The 15,210-nt window shown below is 41.0% G+C and overlaps 1 protein-coding gene across 1 annotated transcript in view; it reads right to left on the bottom strand.

Annotated features, from left to right (window-relative positions):
• Window positions 1–15,210, bottom strand: part of CCDC174 (coiled-coil domain containing 174) — a 1,254,027-nt gene that overhangs the window by 1,107,693 nt on the left and 131,124 nt on the right. Inside the window, exon 3 of the mRNA XM_044078610.1 lies at window positions 9,441–9,541. Within this exon, the coding sequence (XP_043934545.1) occupies window positions 9,441–9,541 (101 nt within the window). The remainder of the gene's footprint in view (window positions 1–9,440; window positions 9,542–15,210) is intronic.

Raw genomic sequence — 15,210 nt, 5'->3', positions numbered from 1 at the left:
AGTGAAGGCTTCGGTTCTGAAACTCAAACTCGAATATTTCAGTAGTCGGCCGACCGGCACTTGCAAAATGCTTCTGCTTTGGGCACCGTGCGGCAAGAAAGAATAAAGAAAATGGCATTGGCTGCATGTTTTATACCCCTGACGACCTGACGTCATGGAAGAGAAAACAGCAACCAACGCAGGACCCAATACTTTGGAATTCAGGCCAACTGAGGGCAACCTGCCAGCAGATTACCCAAATGTAATGAATGCAACAGTGAAACACGAAGAACATCTTGATATGTTGAACTGACTTGTTCAAGTTGCTGAGATCCAAAATTGGTCTCAGCTCCACTGTTTTTTCGGCACTAAAAAGAAACTTGAGTAGGTTCTGGATTCTATCTGGTTTGGCTGGACCTCATGGATGACCCTTTTTTCCTAGCAGCTGCTTCTTCCATCGGACTGAGTGAAGCATCAGGGATTTTCCTTGAGACTGGAGGCAGAAAGAAAAAGGGAATTATATAACCCCGGGAAATAATCCTCTGCACCCAAGTATCTTTTGTTATGTCTAGCCAGGCTCTCTGGTGCAGGAATATTTGACCCCTGATTGCCTCTAGAGGTGGACAATTGGGCCTCCTTTCAGGAGCACTGTTAAGGTCTGTCAAAGAAAGTATCTATAGACCCCTGGTTTTACAGGTCTCCTCTGCAGCGGGGGCAGTGTCGACCACTGGAGTTACTCCCTCTGCCTCAGGGGGAAGTTCCTCCACATAGGTCCTGGAAAGGACCCTGGAATTTCCTGATCCACATTCTTTCAACCACCTCACTGATTCCATGAAAATGATCTCTGAGGGGTTCAAAAATGTATACCCACTGCAGACAAAGTCTTTCCATCCTTCTTGCACCTGGATAAACTTTCACTGTGGGGCTGAGCAAGGAGATGCCGTCAAAAGGAGCATCGATGAATGATGACTTGAAGAGCTCTGCATAAATCATATAAGCGCATCCAGGCAGGTCTGATGATGGGAATGGCTGAACCTGCAGCCTTTGAGGTTCCTTCGGCTATATATGAAATCAGCCTCATGGACGAATTTGAAATAGATTGCAGGATAGCCAACTGAGAAGTTACAGATGCTTGGATCTCTGCAGACATGGATCCTGAAAGGGTATTTGAGAGTTCCTTGATCAAATCCCCTCTGCAACCTAGTAAAACATGCCAAATAATTCAATGACCTTAGGGTGAAGGTGCCGGACACACAGACATGCTTCCCAAACCTGTCCATTGCCCTAGACTCCCTGTTGGGGGGATGAACAGTGGAACGCTCATCCGCAATTCCTTTCTGGTGGTCACCTCGGCATCAACGGGCACCCCCTTTTCCCCACAACTGCTTATCCGAAGGTGGTGCCATAATCTTGTCTAGTCTCCTGGCTATGGGTTCAATTGTGTCTGGTTCCTTCCACGCCCACCAAGAGACCAATTTAATAAGCTCATCTGCGGGCGGAGTAACCCAGGAGGTAGATGGGTCAGTACCAAAAGCCTCCAGGAGTACCGACTCTTCGGGTGAAGGGTTGCTGGGCATTCAGCCACCTCTCTGCTTTAGGATTTCAAAGAGGTCTTCAAATGAGACATCTTCAGGAGGTGACCGTGGGGGACACTTCATCCTCATCAAAGTCCGTATCCTCTGTGATGGACTCTTGTGGAGAGTCCAAGTGCTTCCTCTTGCACTTTTTCTTCCTAGTGACTTCCTCGGTGGGGTGTTCCAGGGAGGTATCAGAAGAAATTGTAAACCCCTGCTGGGAAGCCTGGGCGTCTTGGTCCTGGACTGGATGTCCCTGTGGCAAATAATGATGAGGTTCTAAGCGCAGAGGCATCAGGGTAGACTGAGGTGGTTAGATCAATCCGTCCTGTCAGAGCAGAGAACACCCTCTTCACAACCTCAAAGGCCGATCACTCCAGAGAGAGAGAAGACCCTGGAGCCAAGAAGGCAAGCGTCTGGACCGCAGTCCTCCCCCATTTCAAAGGCAATCCTCCTGAGAAGAAAGCTGCAGCAGAGCTATCCAATGCTGAGGTGCACAGACAGATCCAACAACTTCAGAGTTGACTCCAACACCTCGCATCCGACAGGGTAGCTTTGGCTCCTAGAGCCCTTCGGATCCAAAGAACTCTGAACTGGAGCACTCAGAGCAAGCATCGGATCAGAAGATAAAGCTATATTTCGATCTGAGCCACACAGACATGGGATGCTTAGATCCAGGGACTCTGAAACCACTGAAGGGATCAGAGGAAAAGGACGTTGCAGTAGGGGTATAGTTGATGGATAGGTCTCCTGACCCGAGGGGATAGAAGCCAGCAAGACACCCGTCTGAATCTGCATAGAGATGAACTTCCTCATTATTCTTCCCATTATCTTCTTCTGTAAAACTTCTAGATGAATTAGTCGAGGCTAGTGGAGGAGACTTGAACTGGTGTCTTTCCAAAAAGACACCCTGGAAGGCACGAGGGTCAATGGAAGGAGAGTATCTAGTCCTAGGGAGAATAACAGGACTTGAAGTAGTCTGACCTGAATGTTTTCTTATCTGATCCGAAATAGTCAGAAATGTGGCTTTTGTCTTTCTCAGATCTCAGGGAGAAGAAGTCTGGGACCCTCTTGCATCCAATTTAGGTAATTTTTTAGATGGCTCCAAAGCTGAGTATCATGAAGTAGCAGGCTTCGGAGAAGAAAGCTTTATCTGTTTAGATTTATCTTTGGGGGACTGAGCCCCAGATATTGCCTCTCTGAAGAAAGATGATGATAAACCTTTTAACAATAATTTATTCTTACTTTCAACTATAACACTAGGGTTGAATCTACGGCATATGAAACAATCTTCCTGTAAATGCTGAAGCCCTAGGTAATAAATACAATGTGTGGGCATCTGATAGTGGAGGTTTGTGACCACACTTGATGGCCTTTCTTTGCCATTACGGTAGAAACTACAAATAAGTCAAAGGTTAAGAAATACAGGCTTTTTACACACTTACACACACACACACACACACACACATATATATATATATATATATATATATATATATATATATATATAGATATATATTTGAGGTAGCTTAGGGTTGGTGCACTATGGGTAAAGAAGGAGCTTGAGAGTTATTTGGTTACCATGAGTTTTACTAATGGCCAAGTTGGATCTGAGGATCAGATCAGAACCTATCAGTTGAGGACAGAATGAAAATTGACATCATCAGATTAGAGGTTCGTCATTATCAAACATTGGCATTGATCTGAAAAACTCAAAATACCACATACAAAGCACATTTATAAGTTATCTTGCCAAGTCAGAGTTAATTTTCTTTTGCTATAGGAAACAACTACCCGCAAGCACACTTTCACAGCCTTTTCCTTGAATAATTATTTTTAATTCACAAATGCATTTAGATTTTACTTAGCCGACTTAATGCTGAAGTCCTGCAGATTTACTCTCTGCTACAAGAGGCATCACTGCCAACTTCCCTTTAAATTACACTACTGTAGACAAAGTAGAGGGCTCAGAGTAACCATGAGGAAAGGAACACTAATTTTCCAAACTAAATGTAAATTACAAATATAAACAGCAGAGCAACAAAAGCCAACGTGTTCAATGTCTGATCTGACTTAGCAACCAAATGCATTAGCGGAACAGAAAATCACAAAATAAATGGGTTTACATAAACTGGTCTGAATAATTATGAAAACAGGCAATACGTACAAAAAAGAGGCCAACCAACAGACATCAGAAATGTATTTATTATTTATTTATTGATATTTGATTATCAGGAACATCCGATTAGGTAGAAGCCCATTTTCCATGGAGGCCTGGGGAGAAAAGCTCCAAATTATCAAAAACATTTTAAGAACAATGATTAAGGTTAAGTAGTAGTCCATATATAATGTTAATACCATTAACTCCTCTTCTTCCAATGAATGCAAAGGTCATGACATATTGGTTTGGACCAAGCTTATGGCTCCAAACAAAATGCTCTTGCAATTAAAAACACTCCTTGCCACCAGTGTTTTAAAATCTGCAGCTAAACATTACATGCTGATAAAATACAGTCATATCAAGCTGAAAGGTCCACAAAATGTGCAAAGAAAAAAAAAATGAAAGAAAGAAAAAAATAGGTCAGTACTACTATACATCCAATACCCAAAACCTAATAACAATTATGATGTGTCCACAGATTGTCAATCACCTCATAAACACTCCCAAAATATCCAAAGTGTACAAATCCAGCAATTAGGATTCTGACAATAAAACTATACAGTGGCACAGTGTTTAGCAATACTGCCTCATAGAACATGGTTCTCCATTTCACAGAACCAGCAGGCCTCAAATCTGTCTGCAGTTTTGAGTTTGAGTGTACATGAGTGTGCACTTGCCCTATGATGGATTGGCATCCTGTCCACAACTGGACCTCTGCCTTACATCTGTTGCGTGCCAGCACACGTTCCAGCTTTCTGTGGCCAAAAGAGGATGAAGGGATGAAACAGGTATCAGAAAATGAAATAATGAATGAATGTAAAAAAAAAAAAAAAAAAAAAAAAAAACTTACTGGCCAGTCACAGAATATGTAAAACTTGCATAATCCCAGTTCACAAACCACTTTTCAAAGCCATCGCCTATAAAGTAGCAAAGCAGAGGCAACAACAGTATCAGACAAGATTGGAGAGCATGGTAGAATACAAGAATGAGGTATAAAGCAAAAAAAAACAAGTGAATAAAGCCTCCAAAGCAATGAAACTGAAGTGTCATTTGATAATCAGGCTTAGGGCTCAAGACAAAATGTCATTTACAATTAAAAACCCTTACTACTACCAGTGTTCTAAAATCGATAGCAGTGTCTGGCAGTGGCACACAGAGTTAAGACTGATAGCTGTAGTTCCTGTGGTACATGGTTTGATTCTGTCAGACCCATATGCATAAACAGACACTGCCCCTGGGTCACCCCTGAAAAGGGACTGTCTCTCTAGTGTGCTCAACTAATGGGTATTGCAATTACTATTATAACTATACATGGTAAACAAATAGGTATTATTATTACCACTAAGCAGAACTTAAGCCAGCAACTTAAACTGAATTTTGGAAGGCATAAAAACCACCTAAAACATAGCATGCACAACCTCCTACACAATTTGCACTACAAAATTTAAAAAATTTCTTCTATAAATACAGCTCTCCATAAAACTGTGAGAGGCGAAGTCTCCAGCTTTCCATTACATCAACCTTGCTTGTCTTTCCATTTTAGTGAAATACAATGGAATTTTAACTTCGAATCTGCAAGATAAAAATTAAAACTATGTACTCACCATACCTATGCATCCATGTTGTCCATTTTCATCCTTCCTCAGTGACTGGATTTTGGATCCAACCCTGCTGTTTTTACTAGAATCTTGGATCCAACTCTCACGCTCCTCCATCTACCCATAATGCCCTAGCCAACCTGCTATACCTCATATTGAGTATGCTGACTTATAAGCCCTAAGAGTAATCAAGCCCAACTATAGACAAAGTAGGAATAGTAATAACAGAACTGGGGCTCAAACCTGGAATAGAAGTTCCACAATAACCACAAGGCCATTCCAAAAGATAATAGAAAGGGGGAAGGAGGGTAATTCTGACAACACAGATGCATATTTATTGTGAGTGCATAACTTTAATATCTGAACATCCTGGGGGCTGTGGTGGGACCAAAGGGCAGGGCTCTGAACTGATAGTGACTGGCATCTAGCTGAAAATGCAGAAATCTTCTGGATCGTCTGTTTATCAATGGAGCACATCCATTCGTCCTTGTGTAGAAACAGCAGAATGGACTGAACCATAACCATTCAGAACTATGCTTTCTTCACAAATTGATTTAGATCCAGAATTGGTCTCAGGTCCCTGGTTTTCTTTGGCACTACAAAGTATCTTAAGTAAGTTCTGAATCATTTATAGTTTGGTGGGACCTCTTGGATGACTCTTTTGTCTAGCAGCTATTAAATGTCTTGAGCTCTTGCCTCTCTCAAGCATCCCCCAACTGCCTCCACAGGCAGGCAGGCAGGCAGTCGGGCAACCTTTCAGAAGCAATGGAAGGGTTTATCTGAAAAGGAGTCTCTAAAATGCTGGTTTTGTGAGCCTACCCCCCCACCGCCATGAGGACAGCATCTTCAATTGAACTCCCACCATGCCTCTGGGAAAGTTTTCCAAGGGTGAAACCTGGAAAAGACTCTGGGAATTATTTAACCTCATTTCCTTGCCTCCTCTTTGATTCCTGGAAAAGAATCATCAAGAGGCAGAAAAGCATATCCTTACAGCAGACAGGGTCTTTCTACAGTATTCACTCCAGGAAAGCGTTTCCTTAACAGTAGGGTGATACAAAGATGTTGCATCAAAAGAAGCATTGATAAAAGAAGACTTGAAAGGCTCTGCAAAGTCACATAGGTGCATCCAGGCATGTCTCCTTTCGGCTATGCCTGAACCCTCTGCCTGTGAGGTACCCATCCAGCATGGGAAATTAGTCTCATGGATGCAGTGGAGATGGATAAGGGTGGGGCCAGTTGTGAAGAACACTTCATGTCGTCCTCCAGAGACAAGGACTCAGAGAAGGATTTGGAAAATCCCTTAGTCAAATCTTACTGTAATATTGTGAAGTGTGCCAAGTAATTTAGACACCATAAGGCAAAGGTTACTGAGGCAAAAACATGCTTCCCGAATCTGTCCAATACCCTGGACTCTCTATTAGGGGAATGGACAGTGGAGCTCTGCTCAGCCAGCTCTTCCTTTGTGGCTGCCACCATAACCATAGCATCAACAGGTTCCACTGTAGCCTGTCCTTACGTGGGGCAAGAGATTTATCAGGGTGACGGTAAAGGGGTTCCTTCCACGGCCAGCAAGAGACTAATCTACAAGCTCATCTGCTGGAAGAGTCACTAAAAACATAGATGGGTTAGCCCTAAAAGCTTCCAGAAAGACTGATCCCTCTTGGGAGAGGGTATCAGAGGACCATGTCGCCTCTGAAGCAGACATCATCTGTTGGAGATCTGGGGAACCTCCTCCCCTTCAACAAAGTCAGGGTATTTGGTGACAGACTCCTGAGGGGAATCTGTGTGTCTCCTCTTATACATTCTCTTTTAGGGAAGCTTCTCAGTGGGATGATCTGGAGAAGTATTTGAAGAGACAGGAAAATCCTCGAGGGGAACTATCTGTATGCTGGATGGGGCTGGCTCTCCCTGAGGAATAGACTTAAGAGGATCAGAGCTCGGACTTGAAGGAGGCAGAGCTGTAGAATCCAAACAGGACAGAATAGTCAAATTTCTCAAACGAGAAAGGACTCATTTCACCACCTCAAAAGCAGGATGACCAGCAGACACCCTAGCTGGTCACACCAGAGCCAAAGCTGCCGATGCTACCATGCCACAACTCCTTCCGGACCAGTGCCTTGAAGGGGGAGTCAGAACTGTGCTGTCCAACGCCAAAGCTCTGGGGGCATGGACGGCTCCCCCACAACCTTGGAGTGGAACTTATCCAGACCTTGTGCTGATGCTTCGGCTCTGAGACTCGTCCTGATCCAAAGGAATCAGAGCCAAACAAGTCAGGGAAGTGGTTGGAGTTGAAGATCTAGCTGTCTTCGGATCTGACCAACACTCCTGGGTCTCTCAGATCAGAGAGCTCCAAAACCATCAGTCAGATCAGAGAAGGAGAGATCACTGCAGAAGAAGTAGAAAGAAGGCTCACCGATCTGATGGAAGATGGAGTTGGGATAACACCCATCCGAATCTGAGCTCTGAGGAACTTCGTCATCCTACCCACTTCAACTTCAGAAAGGCTCCTGAAGGACCTGATGGAGGAAATGGTGGAGTGGGGCCAAGACACTATCCTCGAGATCTCCTGAAGGAAAGGAGAATGGAGACTAGGAGAAACAGGCTCTACAATGAACCCTGGAGACTGGATTCTTGAAGACTTCATATGAATAGCTGTCGGATACGAGGCTGTGAGATCCGACTGTTTCTGTTTCGAAGTTAAGGAGATCAGATCCAATTTCTTTTGAATCTTTTTAGGAGGATCCAAACAGGGAGTAATCTTCGGTGAGTGGGTTGATGACTGCTTACATGGTTCCTTCACCTCCAAAGAGGCTCTGGATGATTCTGTGGGGGTTTGAGTCCCCGGAGCAGAAAAAGATGGTGGCAATCCCTTTAAGACTATCCTATTTCTACAGTCGCTAAGGGTCCCAGAATTAAAGGCTGCACAAATGGGAGCAGTCCGTGCTCAGATGAAAAGCTCTGAGGCAGTAGACATACTCCCTGTGGACATCAGAGTTAGTGATCTTATGCCCACAGGAAGTGCATTTTTGAAACCCGTAGGTTTCTCAGCCATGCTACCACACTGATCTTAGCTAAAAAGCTGATAAGCGATTCTTAAGAAAAAGGAAAATAAAGTTATTTTGTTTGTTTTTTTTAGTACTAACAATGGTATGTAAAGAAAATTCCTCTAAAAGGTAGGAAAAAAAAGAAAATCCCCTCTAAAAGGTAGAAAAAAAAAACGAAAGAGGAGGAAAATGAAGGAGGAAAAAGTACCAACAATAGTACTGACAGCTTCTTTGAGGTAGAAGATAAAAGAGAAAAACTACCACAAGTATACAACTCAAAAAGTCAGCAGATTAGGTAAGGAAGGTGGGTTTAATACAAAAATGGGAAATTTTAGAAATAAAAATTTTGACTTACAGTAAGAAAAACAAACACTCAATAAAGCTCTCTGAGAAGGATCCATGTCAGTAGGGATATAGCTGCAAACGAGATCTGAGGTGTAGCAGGTTGACTGGGACATTACGGGTTAGAGGCCAAAGAGGCAGAGTCAGATCCGAGACCCAATCATTGGGGAAAGAATGAAAAGAACATCAGATCGGTTAGTACAAGAATGAAACAAGAAAAGTAGCCTAGGAAGTGGTGCTTTGCTTTATTCATATTTTGGCAGAAATCTGACAAGTAACAGAACTTATACTGGAAGAATTCTGCACAGCAGACAAGAATTTTACGGGAAGCTCAATTAAAAGAAATCTTGTGTAAATAATTAGTTACTTAAAATTTTCCATCTTCACTGTGCTTTATATAATTTGCAAGAGGCAAGTATAAGCAGTTAGGGGAATCTCAATTAAGAGAAATCCTGTGTAAATAAATATTTATATAATATTCCCCATCTTCACTGCACTTTACAAAAGTTGCAAAAGGCAAGCATGAGCAATTCATTTTTTACCTTATATAAATCTGATGTACTGTACTAAAAACTTGTCTTTCTCATAATAATGCAGCAGATAAAGCTGTTACATACAAATACTTTGAACTTCTGAAAGTAAATCAAAAACATGCATTTCAGAACTAGGAAGAATGCAGCCTCAGTTTGAGACTTTATAATTACCAAAAAAATCTACAGTTTTCACATAATACTGCTCTCACCTAGACTTCTCCAGATCCTTTGCCTCCTCTGACTTCTGTTCAGCATCTTTTTCTGCTCGAGCAGACACACCTTCATTCTGCTTGTTCCAGATACTTGGTTTCTACATTGCAGAATTAAAGCATGTAAATAAACAACAAAATTAATCAAATGATGATCTATTCTTCTAGTTTCACTAGCAGAAATAAATCTTATTTTTCTCTCTCTCTCTTTCTTCATGTTATACCTGTCCCATTCCCACTACCTCTTCTTACATTCCGAATCTTCTACATTAACTCTGTACTCACCACTGCAACCTAAGTAACATATCTGCCCAAAATCTCCACCACTACCACTCACTTAGTTACAGACTTTATCAGGAACCAGTTTAAATAGTTCAGTTCAAAATCACTGTCCATAAAGAAATTAAGTGGATTATTTCACTGATGCCCTCCACTGCAGATGTATCCCTAACAATTCTATGCAATCAAATTGTTCAGTTCTGATTTTTCTTCTACGACTCCTCCCATTTTTATAAGTCTGCATTACCTTCTGTTCAATCTGACAGTCACATAATTCACCTCTCTTCCTCATTAAACATGTGGGGAAACAATTTTGCCAAAAAGTTGCTGCAAACCAGGTGTTTTTTTACTTGGGATTCTTGGGTTTAACAGTTCTTCTCATTATTTCATTTTAAGTGACTGGTGCTGTGTTTTGACAAGAAAGATTACTGCTGACTAATCTGATCGGCTCTGCCATTAGATTGCATTCTTGACAAAAACTAACTTTCTAAGAAAAGATTATGCCAAGATGTCTGCCCCATAAGGGCATTCAGGAGTAAATAAATAAAATTAATAAGCATTAATGTGGGGCTGGCATGCTGGGATAGTTTATTAGAACTTTATGACAAGATGACAATTTTGTGTTTTTAAGTTACTGCCCCTAGTGGTCTTTGTTGCAGATGATAAATATAAATCTCCAGAGTACTTGCTCAAATGTTGCAGGGATTTAGCAGAATCCTTGGTTCCACTGAAAACCATAGCACTAACAGCCAGATTCTCTAGGGTCCCCTCAATTTTCTTTTGGATACTTTCAGAGTGCTGGCATAGCAGGTGATATCCTTAGCTTTTGAATGGGTGTTCCCTGCTTGACAAAAAGAAAAAGAAAAAAAAAATGCCAATGAATGAATAACAGTTCTCCTCAATAAAACAGCCATTGACAAGTCCTACAATAACTGATTTGGATATTATTCTTTATTTTTTTTCTAGTTGCAGAAAGCAACAGAAACCAAGGCCCATGCAAGTCTAAATAGATCTGAAAACCTTCATGATAAATAAGTCACTTAGTGTGATAACCTTTATGTTTCGTCTCTCTCTGATGGGCATAAGAGACTAAATGATTAGATTATATCTGCAAGGTGCTTGGGTACTTGCGTATTATCGCAACCGGATTTTGCGATACGGTATAAGTTTTTGATGTTTACTTAAACAGCAAAAATGAACTGTATTAGGGAAGGGTGAACTGTTACAAAGTGTGCTGGGATATTGGTCGCGCTTTTTTAAATGATTAACATGTACAATTTTAGGATTTGTGGGTAGCGTGGTGTAAAGACGTCGACCGCTGAATTCAGCGATAACAGTGGATGCATGTGTATGTATATTTGGCCTGAAAGGACTGTGGGACTTACCATACAATGTTGGGTGCTTTCCAGAGATTTATTTTTCAGCTTTACTTTGTTATTGTTGGACTTACTACTTAAAATAGAAACGGGACACAAGTCGGAAGGATTATTCTTCAAGTTTATCTTATTTTAACTGAATGTTATAGTTGAAAAGAAGAAACTGGACACATGCAAAGTAATTTAGGTAAAGTATTTAATGGTTACACTTTTTCAAACAGTACAGAGTAAATGGGACACATGCAATTTAATGTAGGTAAAGTATTTAAGCTTTGACATCATTTGATGGCACAAGAAAAGGAATGCATATGTAGTAGTCTGGGACATGCTTAGCTGACATGAGATGCTGGCAGTAAAACGGGAAACCTATTTTCAACACTTACTTTCTCAGTGGTTTGAATGGTAAACATTCCTAAAACGTATAAACGTTACAGAAAACATGTTACTAAACTTTAGAAAAGTGTATTACTCTTTCTTCACGTAAACAGAAGCAACAAGCATTACTGCAAAAATCTGGTTGCAATAATATGCAAGTACTGGTGCTTGCTTGTTGATGTATATATCATAAAGTTGTCAGGATGACTTTTATCCTTTCAGTTAGGAGTTTGTCACGAACACATGACTAAACCTTTTTCAAAGCCCCTGCACCCAAGCATTATTTTCTCCCCAAATGCATATTAGTAGTAGCCACTATCCTTTGTCAGCAAAGGATAAAGTTTTCTTATCTGGATGTCTGGCTGCTTTTGGCCAACAGTTTAAGCAATCACATATGGTACAGGTAGGGATTGTACTACATCGACTTTGCAAAGTCCTGCTTTGATTTTTGCCCCAGCTGTTGACCTTCAGAAAGTCTTACTCTGTACATAACTCCCACTCTGTCTTCAGTTAAGCTTGCTTTGATCAGCCTGTCCCTCAGGACTCTGGGGCTTAGAACAGCATGCATTATGGTGGCTCCACGTATGAGATAACTTACAAGGGTAAAGTATTGCTTTGGCTCTTCCAGTCCAGTGATCCAGGACTTGGTCTTCCTCAATGCCCCTTTCAAGATCTCCACGTCATTATCTCCACGTCATTCAAGAGAATGTCTGCTGTTTGTAATTACCCTGCACCCCACCCATCTCTTGTTTTAGTCGTTTAACTGCAGCGATGATCTGGTACGATACCCATTTCAGCCAGTTACCTGGACTGCAAGTCTTTACAGTATACATAAAGACATGTGCATGAAATAAGTACTTGTTCAATTTTGCAGCTAGTATAAAGAACATCAACAAAGTGCATGACAAAACCTTAAAATGGTAACATACAACCTTTTTAAAGTCAAATATCTTCAGAAAATTGCAAGGATTGCTATGATAAGGTAGTGTTGATATGTTACAAATTTTTAAAAGAAGCTACAAATTCTTAACAGACAAACCTTTCATACTGCCTTCTGAAACTGCTCCGAGTGGATGCTTTGTACTGGAATGTGAGAAACAATGTCATGACCATACAGCTGAGTGTTTTAGTGTACTCAGAAATCAAAGCTTTACATTGTTCAAGGGAAGAAAAGTTTTTTCTTCCCCTTATGTTAAGGTTCTGCAAGAGTGGAATTCACAGAACTACACTGCCATCCTGTTATTTAAAATAATGGGGTTATACGAACAAATAGGGACATAATTACTCTTTCTTTTGCAGAGAGGTTGGGAGAGACAACAGTTGCAGTTTGCATTCCAGAGGAAACAGAATTCTGCTAGACTCTGCAAGACCTTGCTGATGCGCCACCACAAGAGGTCTCAGAGTCCCTGTGCAGCTAAACTGTTGTAGATAAAACAGTATCAAGCTGTTTTTATGTACGAATTCAGGTGTTAGAAGTATTTCTTTTTTATTCCACTTCCTAGTGACACGACCAGTGACAGTGAATGGCCAGAGTTTTGTTCTCTGCCTTTCTTTGAATTCTCTGGTATTAGTTACTACTCCTGCTGATGAAGTCCTGTACAATAGTTTGGAAAAAAAAACGCTTAATTGTTTTTTTAAGTGTTAAATAAAGAATGGTAACTGTTTTTAAGTATTAAACAGCTGGTAGTTCGTAGTTAGAATGTGTTTTTGGTTATTCGTTACTATTAAAGTCAGACATCTGGAGGTGGATGAAATTACAACACTGGCTTGCTGATCTTGACAGATGCAGAAATATAAGAATAACTTTTAAGCAGACACAATTAAAAGTTCTTGCCACCCTTTTCAAGCACTTGATAGTGCTCGCCTCCCTGTTTTACTGTTTTCTAATTTGTCTGTTCCTTTTATTTATTTATTTATTTATTGGCATTTGTGTATCAGGACAGTCGACTGGGTCAGTATGAATGGAGGCCCGGGGAGAAAAGTTCCATAATAAACATATACACAGACAAATAGATTGTTACAAATTAATACAGTCTTAAGTTACAGTTTGTTACAAGAAAGATAATAAAAAGTTCACATACAATACACTGCTGCCAAAGTAGGGCTATTATAACAGAACTTTTGTGGGAATAGAAATTAATTACAGAGAAATAGGGAGGAACAGTATGAGGGATAGGTGGATGGATAATTAAGAGTATTAGAAGGGGAGGAAGACAGGATTTAAGGAGGAGGCATGGTGCATATGCAGTTCCAGTTTTGAAGGATGTTAAGACTTGATTAGCTCTAACTGTTAATGGAAGGGCATTCCATGTTCAAGCAATAGTACAACAATACAGAAGCTGACCAGCGGGTAGCTTAGGTTTGTGGACTAGCAAAGTTGTTGATTTTCAGATCTGCAAGATCTTTTCAGAAGATAGTTGCTAAATAATGAACTGAGGAGCAGGACAGAATAAAGGTTTATAGATTATTTTATGCTCAGTTGAGTCCAACTAGCTGCTGTGTCTAACTTTGCAGTGGCTTAGAAGCAAACAAAGCCTACAGAATTGTACTTCCTGTGACAAAACACTGACTGGGTATCCTAAAGGCCATTCTGTAACAGCTGTCTTAACATCAAGTACCACCTTTTAGAATATCTCCCATGACATCTTTAGAGCTACTAGCTGGCCACCCAGAATGCCTTTCTGAAGCATTATAAATATGAATGTGCTATATTTATGTCTAGTTCTTTCGGGGGCCATACTTGTTAATCGAGTGTTTGAAATTTGGCAACAGATCTTCTGGATACTTGACAGCCTCCCAGTAAGATTGAGCTGGAGTCTGTTCTGCTGCTAGGACTGTGTGAGGTGATCTATGAAAGCTGAGGATTCCTGCTCTAGGAGTTGTCTTCCCCCTGCTTTAAAGGCATAGTTTAACAGATGGAGAAAGCATGTATTGTGCACCATTCAGTCCTAATACTTTCTTTGTCAGGTCTGCTAGCCTGCTGTGCAGCCACACCTCTATTCACATAGTCAGTGGTGTGGTGAATACTTGTACTGCGCATGTGTAAGGTGGCTGGAACTTTTTTCATGTTTCTTTGTTAGAGAAATGTTAGACGAGACAGGCAGTGGATGGTGCTATTCAATCTTTTGTGTGTGTGTACATGTGTCAATAACACACGCAACAACTGGAATGCCCACAGAGATGCCTTACTAAAAAGATACAAAGCCTAAACATTTCCTACATGGACCAACTCAGTGCCCTTTCACTATACTCACTGTCCTACAGACTGCTAAGAGGCGACCTGTTTCTGCCGTACAAGGCAAACTCCAACCCATTACTGATGGATTTACTGCACATAAGCAAGTCAACTGGCATCAGAAATATTTGGTCCAGGGATTTAAACCTCTACTGCAACATCAACAGAACAGTTTGGAAGGACAGGTATATTTTGCAAAGGATACCGCGCTGTTGTGGAACAGAATTCCCATCAATTTAAAACATAGTTCAACCCTGTCCATTTTCAACTGCAACTTAGATCTATGAATGGGAAGCGGAAAATTTACCCCAGGGACTGTCCCCTGTACTACTAATGGACAGAGGCAGCCACAAATGCTTTATTCTATGCATGGGTCCCCTAAGATTATCCATGGTATGACCCCAGTTATTCTCATTAGGGGTATTATATAATTATCGACCATGGGATGGGTAAGGCCAGTCTATAACCAAATGGGATTGGTTATTTTAAGCACAAAAAGGGAAAC

This window comes from Protopterus annectens, chromosome 7.part1, assembly GCF_019279795.1.
Source record: "Protopterus annectens isolate FY-2018-M chromosome 7.part1, PAN1.0, whole genome shotgun sequence".
Lineage (NCBI taxonomy): Eukaryota > Metazoa > Chordata > Ceratodontiformes > Protopteridae > Protopterus > Protopterus annectens.
The sequence above is the reverse complement of the archived record's forward strand: the minus strand, read 5'-3'. Positions and strand labels throughout refer to the sequence as shown.